Source organism: Hemitrygon akajei, chromosome 16 (genome assembly GCF_048418815.1).
Source record: "Hemitrygon akajei chromosome 16, sHemAka1.3, whole genome shotgun sequence".
Classification (NCBI taxonomy): domain Eukaryota; kingdom Metazoa; phylum Chordata; class Chondrichthyes; order Myliobatiformes; family Dasyatidae; genus Hemitrygon; species Hemitrygon akajei.
The window spans coordinates 90,421,300-90,429,509 of NC_133139.1; the positions used below are offsets into that span (position 1 = coordinate 90,421,300).

The 8,210-nt window shown below is 44.6% G+C and overlaps 1 protein-coding gene across 1 annotated transcript in view; it reads right to left on the reverse strand.

Annotated features, from left to right (window-relative positions):
• The window catches only part of LOC140740288 (transitional endoplasmic reticulum ATPase-like), a 79,342-nt gene extending 74,706 nt beyond the window's left edge, over window positions 1-4,636 (reverse strand). Inside the window, 1 exon segment of the mRNA XM_073069426.1 lies at window positions 4,333-4,636. Coding sequence (XP_072925527.1) covers window positions 4,333-4,352 — 20 coding nt within the window. The 5' untranslated portion in view covers window positions 4,353-4,636.
• Window positions 4,637-8,210: the final 3,574 nt, after the last annotated feature.

Consider the following 8,210-nt stretch of genomic DNA (forward strand, 5'->3'; position numbering starts at 1 on the left):
GGCACCAGCTGGATGGTTGTGAGAACACATGACGTTGGATGATTTACTTTGAAATCCTCACAGGCCTGGTGTACACATCAGTATTTGGACAGTAAACAGTTGGCAATGGCTTCACTTATTTCTTTTCCTCCTGTCATTTATGAGTGAACACTGGATATTCACAAAAATAACAGTCAATACTATATGTAGTTTAGTACCACCATGAATATTCATCTGAGTCATTGTCTGCAGTAATGAACTTGGACACGTCTAATTATAGAAGTAGACTTACTGATGAAATTAGTAATTCGTGCCTAGCTCTCAAAACAACCAAGGACAAGCTGGACATAAAATATTTGCCATTGTTATTTCAGCAACAGAAGTCTCATCGAGAGTGAAGTGTTTTTATTTTCCATTCCTTGATCTTTTATGAATATTCAAAGATTCAACATACATGTATGCAGTCCTCCCCACAATCACGCAACAGAAGAATCATGGATCCAAACCATTCCAGGAAAATCATCAAACATCAAGTCCTGCCCCTTCCCACCACATGCCAAATGCCAACAAAAAAAACGAGTACAAACACAGAATATAAAACACAAAATCAAAAGGCACATTTCAGCTCAGTGTTCCTTATCTGTAGGCTGCCCCGATTCAAAATTACCCAAAAGTAATAACAAAAAGAGCACCAGAACACAACATAAAAACTGAATTAGATCCAAGTCTATAATCTGCATCGATTAAACCTTGATCCGGCCTCATCTGCCAACAGCATCGAAGCACCAATGCTTGTAATTTCAGGTTCATATTTCTTATGTTATAGATGAGGTTTAACAACATAACAGCACTATTTAAAATTGATGTTATTTTTCAATTGTCTTTAAAAGATGAATATTAATAACGTTCAACAGGTTTTCTAAAGTGCTTTATGTTTTTGTTATTAGTAAAACCATGAATAAGCAACAGGACCTGTCTTTTTTCCATTAAAGAGTCCATAGTTATTTCTACTAATTTCAAATTTCGAAGTGTGAACTACATTTACTATCAAAGTATGCATACATGATACAACTTTAAGATTTGTCTCCTAACAGGCGGCTATGAAACAAAGAAACACAGAAGAGCCGATATGAAAAATGTCCACTGAACTCTCAATGTGCAGAGAGAAAAAGAAACACATCACACAGATATTAACCACAACCAAAGCCTGTAAAGAGCCCCATATTCAGCATAGAGCCGAGTCTTGGAGCATCCCTCGCCTCCGGCACTGACACCCTGACCTTTTCAATCTGGCCCGGCGTCTACATCAACGTCCAAACATCGGGTGGAATCGTCTCGATACGCAGTGAGGCCAAGACCCCACCGCCTTGATTCAGCCTGTGATTGACCTTTTTGATTCATCCTTGTGCTTCAGTCTCCATGCAAACATTGAGTCCAGTCAATCTGGTAACTGGACCCTGCAGCCCCGATGTGGCCTTCGCCACAGCACTTAGAACGATCGAACCTCAGGCCTTCCTCGCTCTTGGCCACCTCGCCTTGGTTCTGCCACATCAAAATGCCTCCAAGTTACAGACTTCCCTTAATGTATTAACGATAGATAATCTCTGCTCAAAATTACCACAGCACGCAAGCAGAATGTTTTTTTGAAGATTATCACCAATTTGGGTGAACACTCTGGTAAAGGTTCACCACCTCTGCCTCAAAACACACATCTCAGAGCAAGTTTAAAGCTACCTTCAAAACACTATCACTACTCTAGCAGCAATATCATTAACATGGGAAAGTCAGCAGGTGCTGGAAGTTCACAGCAACACACATGAGATGCTGGAGGAGCTCAGCAGGTCAGGCAACATCTATGGGAAAGAGTAAACAGTCGACATCTTCAGCCAAGACTGAGAAGGAAGGAAGAAGATAGAAATATAGAAACATAGAAAACCTAAAGCACAACACAGGCCCTTCGGCCCACAAGGTTGTGCCGAACATGTCCCTACCTTAGAAATTGCTAGACTTACATGTACCTATCCAAAAGTCTCTTAAAAGACCCTATTGTATCCGCCTCCACCACCGTTGCCAGCAGCCCAGTCCATGCACTCTCCACTCTCTGAGTAAAAGACTTCCTCCTGACATCTCTGTACCTACTCCCAGCACCTTAAACCTGGGTCCTCTTGTGGCAACCATTTCAGCCCTAGGAAAAAGCCTCTGACTATCCATACGATCAACGCCTCTCAACATCTTATACACCTATATCAGGTCACCTCTCATCCTCCGTCGCTCCAAGGAGAAAAGGCCAAGTTCACTCAACCTATTCTCATAAGGCATGCTCCACAATCCAGGCAACACCCTTGTAAATCTCCTCTGCACCCTTTCTATGGCTTCCACATCCTTCCTGTAGTGAGGCAACCAGAACTGAGCACAGTACTCCAAGTGGGGTCTGACCAGGGTCCTATATAGCCACAACATTACCTCTCAGCTCCTAAATTCAATTCCACGATTGGTAAAAGCCAATACACCATATACCTTCTTAACCACAGAGTCAACCTCTGCAACTGCTTTGAGCATCCTATGGACTCGGACCCCAAGATCCCTCCGATCCTCCGCACTGCCAAGAGTCTTACCATTAATACTTCATATTTGACCTACCAAAATGAACCACTTCACACTTATCTGGGTTGAACTCCATCTGCCACTTCTCAGCCCAGTTTTGTATCCTATCAATGTCCTGGTGTAACCTCTGACAGGCCTACACACTATCCACAACACCTACAACCTTAGTGTCATCAGCAAACTTACTAACCCATCCCTCCACTTCCTCATCCAGGTCATTTATAAAAATCACGACGAGTAGGGGTCCCAGAACAGATCCCTGAGGCACTCCACTGGTGACCGACCTCCATGCAGAATATGACCCATCTATAACCACTCTTTGCTTTCTGTGGGCAAGCCAGTTCGGGATCCACAAAGCAATGTCCCCTTGGATCCCATGCCTCCTTACTTTCTCAATAAGCCTTGCATGGGGTACCTTATCAAATGCCTTGCTGAAATCCATATACACTACATCTACTGCTCTTCCTTCATCAATATGCCAGATGCCAGAATAAAAAGGTGGGGGTGAAGGGGGAAGAGGCTAGCTGGAAGGTGATAGATGAAGCCAGGTGGGTGGGAAAAGTCAAGGGCTGGAGAAGAAAGAATCTGATAGGAGAGGAAACTGGACCATGGAAGACAAGGGGAGGGAACCCGGGGAAGTAATAGACAGGTGAGAAGTTGTTAAGGGTTAGAGTGGGGAATAGAGGGAGGTGAGGGGAGGGGTGGACTCTTCACCAGAAGGGGAAATCGATCTTCATGCCATGAGGTTGGTGGGCACACAGACAGAATAAGGTGTTGCCCCTCCACCCCGAGGATGGCCTTGTCCAGCAGTGGTATGACCACTTTGCAAGTTTTGCCCTGAGTTTTCTTGTTAAAAAGGTGTATGTTTTTTGCATTTGTTTTCTTGTGAACTCTGCTTTTCTGATGTCACTGCAAGAAAGTTTTTCATTGCACTGGTGGAAGCAAGTATTTGTACAAATGAAAATGAGCTCTCCCCTTGTATTTCTGTCTCATCACGGGGCCCAGACTCGGTCAATGAGACTCGTTAGATGTCTTGGGACACAACACAAATGTACCTTGTTCTGGTTAAGGTTGACGCAAATCCTGTGGCTCGGTGAGTTGTGTCACAGATAGACAGCTGTACTGGTGGCTTGTTCAAGAATAGTTCAGTAGATTGATGACAGACACTGCAGCCTCAGCGCGCTGACTGAAGGTCAACAAATCGTCTGTACCCCAGCTCGGCTCAGAACCAGGGAGGTCTCACAGACAACAGAAATGTCAATTTTTTTTTACAAGTAAATGCAAGCCCAGGCCATTTCGTGCCCTTGTTGTTTTTAAAGCAAAATCTTCAAGCCACTTTAAATATTAAAATGTCTGATCATTCCCACCAGTTCCCCAACCCCCGACTGTGAGCTCGGGAAACAAAATAGCAACTCAGATTACAGCATGTGACTCCTGACCCAAATGAAATGAGATAGAACCAACTTCATCGAAGTTGAGATGTTAATGGAGGCCCACTTTCACACAGAAAGCAACCAAAATTAGTTTAGACTCTCACTCCGCGTCCAACGCACTGGCATCGGCGCTGGGATCAATACGCTCTTCTTTTCGGGGAACTGCACGCTCTTTTCCTGCCGCTTCCTAGGATTTTCAAGGAAATAATTGCACGCACCCTGCATGAAAGGCCGTCTATTTATTGAGTGCATCTTAAGCAGCGACATGACGACCACTGGGAAGAGAAAAACAAAAACCCAATGCTTCGATACATACTCGCCTGCTGATTTTGGCATGGTTGTGGGTTGTCGGTCGATGTCCGGGGGTTTTAAATCGCTCTCTCCGTGTGGCTGGGCGAGCGCTGCGCTCCGTTCCGCTGCCTGTCTGCAGTCTTGGCTCGGACGTCAGATTGCTCCGTGCTTAGTCACAGCTGCTCCCTTACTCCGGCTGTTTTTCCAATGGTATTGAGCTTGTGTCAGCCGTTCCCCTTTCTCCTCCCCCTCGCTCCAAAATCAGCCTCCTCTCCACAGCCCCTGATCTGAAATATGCCCCAAACGCCCCCCTTCGAGCCACGCAACGCAATCGCAGCGTTAACGGCGATTCGGCTTCGCAGTGCTCCGTGATTCACCACGCATATTGGCAGGGGTTAACAGAGGAACTCAAATCACGATTGGATGCAATATGAATTGCCATCCAGTACCCAGAGCACAGCGTTGAGGGCGATGTCTACCGCCAGGCACGAGGTTTAAACATTGCAACGAAAAGAAAGTACCGCATTTGCGTTATTTGCCTCCTCAGAATGATCAAATTCTGTTCAGCACTTGGCTCCCGTTTCTGTTCCAACACAACTGTGGCCTGTTTCCAATATCCCGAGCAGAACTGGGTGAATATTCTGATGTAACTACAATTTGTACCGTATGTGTAACTCTCACTGTGATGTAGACGTGTTTTATTTCAGTTAAAAGTCACCCACCTGAGCAACGCCAGATGTGTGTTTAAGTTCCCATCCCCACAACCAGGACATCTTCAGAGGGATGTGATTCTAGAAGGTGGTTCATCATTGAGGACCCTCATAAGATGATCAGCCATAGGAACAGAATTAGGCCATTTGGCCCATCGAGTCTGCATCGCCATTCAGTCATGATCTATTATGCCTCTCAGCCCCATTCTCCTTTCTTCTGCCCATAACCTTTGACAATCAAGAACGTATCAACCTCTGCTTTAAATATACTCAATGACTTGGTTGTGTGTGACACTAAATTTCACACATTCACCACTCTCTGGCTAAAGAAATTCCTCCTAATCTCTGTTCTAAAGGGATGTCCCTTTCTGAGGCTGTGCCCTCTAATCCTAGACCAGGGGTTCCCTACCTGGAGTCCATGGACCCCTTGGTTAATGGTAAGGGGCCATGGCATAAGATAATTGGGAACTCCGGACCTAGAATCCCCCACTATCGGAAACATCTACTCTGTCAAGGCCTTTCAATTTTCAATAGGTTTCAATGAGATCCTCCTTCATTCTTCTAAACTCCAGCAAGCCCTTTCATTTTGTAGATTATTCTCTCTGAACTTTCTCTGATGACTGCACCTCTTTTTTTCGATAATGGGTCCAAAGCTGCTGATAATTCTCCAAACCCAGCCTGACCAATGTCTTACAAATCCTCGGCAATACTGAATCTACTGTAACAGGAGAGATCAGTGGATCTGGAAGAAATGGAAGGAGAAGGGGAACCAGAAGGAGATGCCGTGGTGGTGCCATTCATTGTCCTTTTCTCACTGACACCTGGGCAGATGATCCTGGAGTCAGACAGCTTTGTCTCAGCCTCCATGTTGATTCTCAGGCACTACTACTTACTACTTTGTACTAAATTATCTAATTTTATGCATCATTTATGTAGTGTATCGTCTGTACCTCCATGTCTGTGATGCAGTGTTAAGCAGGTCATTAATCTGATCAAGTCGGAGGGAGACGACATTCATTGGCTCATTCCAGGAAAATGGGGAAGCTTCCGAAAGGGTGTAGGAGAGGTTTACCGGGATGCTGTGTGGATTAGGTGACGTGTGCTATAAGGAAAGGGTGGACAAACTTTCTTTGGAAGAACGGAGGCTGAGGGGAGACCTGATAGATGGCTACAAAATCATTTTAGGCACAGGTAGAGCAGATAACTGGTATCCTTTTCCTAGAGTCGAAATCTGGCCAAAGCTGGGGCTTTATAAGGCATTGGTCAGACCACACTTGGAGTATTGTGAGCAGTTTTGGGCCCCTTATCTAAGAAAGGATGTGTCAATCCTGGAGATCATCTGGAGGATGATCCAGGGAATGAAAGAGTTAATATATGAGTAGCATTTGATGGCTCAAACCCTGAGCACACTGGAGCTTAGAAGAATGAGGAGGATCTCATTGAAACCCATCGAATATTGAAAGACCTAGATAGAGTGGACACAGAGAAGATGTTTCCTATAGTTGCAAAGTCTTGGACCAGAAGGCACAGTCTAAGAATACAAAGACATCCCTTTAGAACAGAGAGGAGGAGGAAGTTCTGTGAATCTGTGAAGTTTTGTGATTCACAGTGTGAATCTGTGGAATTCATTGCCACAGACAGCTGTGAAGGCCAGGTCATTGGGTATATTTAAGCTGAAGATTGATAGGTTCTTCATTAGTAAGGCTGTCAAAGGTTAGGGAGAGAAGGCAGGAGAAAGGGGTTGAGACATGATGGAATGCTGGAGGCCACTCCATGGGTTGAATGGCCTTTCTCTGTTCTATGCCCTATGGTCTTATGAAAATGCCTCATACTATAGGGGATGTGTTTTAGGTGAGTGGAGAAAGTTCAACGATGTGTAGGGCAAGATTTTTACACAGTGATTGGTGGGTGCCTGGAATGTGTTGGCACAGGTGGTGATGGAGGTAGGTATGATAGAGGTGTTTAAGAGGCTCTTAGATAGACAAGTGAATGTGCAGAGAATGGAGGGACATGGTCATTGCATAGGCAGAAGAGATTAGGTGCAATCATGAGCCAAAGGCGCTGCCTGTTCCTGTTCTGTACTGTGTTCTATATGTATGACTGTTTTTCACTTTTGACTGAGAGTGCCATCAAGGAACCTGGGTAAAGTTGTCATTGAGGAATCTCTTCACACTTGAAGCCAAGCTTAACATAATAGAAAGAGGTTGAAGTTATTAATGATAAATTATCATATCCCAGGTACATTGCTGCTGGGGTTTCTTCCATTGTGAAGTCAAAGATGGGGATGAACATCGATGGTTGCTCGATTATCAGTTCCATTCAGATTTTCTCAGATGATAATACTGTCCCTTGCTACATATGAAAAATTTAGACAATGTTCAGACATGAGCAAGTAAGCGGTAGGTAATATTTCTGTCACACCCAAGCAAATAAGATGGTATTATCTCCCATCAAAACAATAGGGTTCACCCCTGACCAGTAATTCAAACTAGACTGGCTACTGTGGGTTCATGGCCCTGGATTGTTCAAAAGTTCAAAGGTTAATTTTATTATCAAATTATGTATGCAGAATACAACTCTAAGATTTGTCTTCTCCAGATAGCCATAAAATACCGTAATCTATAGAAGTAGTAGAAAGAAAGATATCAATATCTCCACCCCCTCCCCGATGGAAAGAAAATGAAACAAAAACTCACAAACCCCAATCCTCCCCCCCAACTATTCCTTTGCACAAAAACTAACAGATCACCCACATGGAGAAACAACAGCAAGAACATCAAACCCCAAACCCAGCCTGCCAATTAGAAACAAAAAGGAATGGGCGAGAACACCGAGGGAAACAATTTGAACCAGTGGCCCCTCCCAGGGAAAGGAACCAGTTGACCCTTTGAGGGAAGCAACTTGCACCAGTGATCCCTCCAAAGGAAGCGACTCAAACCAGTGGCCCCTTGGAGGGTAGCAACATGAACCAGTAGCCCTTCCAAATATAAACCAGCCTCCCCTTGGAGGGTAGCACCTCGAACCAGGAGCAACACAAACAATTTGAGAATTACTGGTGCTTAACTCATCTAGTGCAGTGAAGAACATTTTACCATATTCCAGGCAAGCCTTGTAGACAGTAGAGAAGCTTTGGGAGGTCAAGATTTGAGTTCATTGCTACAGGGGTACCTAACTCCTCCTGATATGTTGTTGT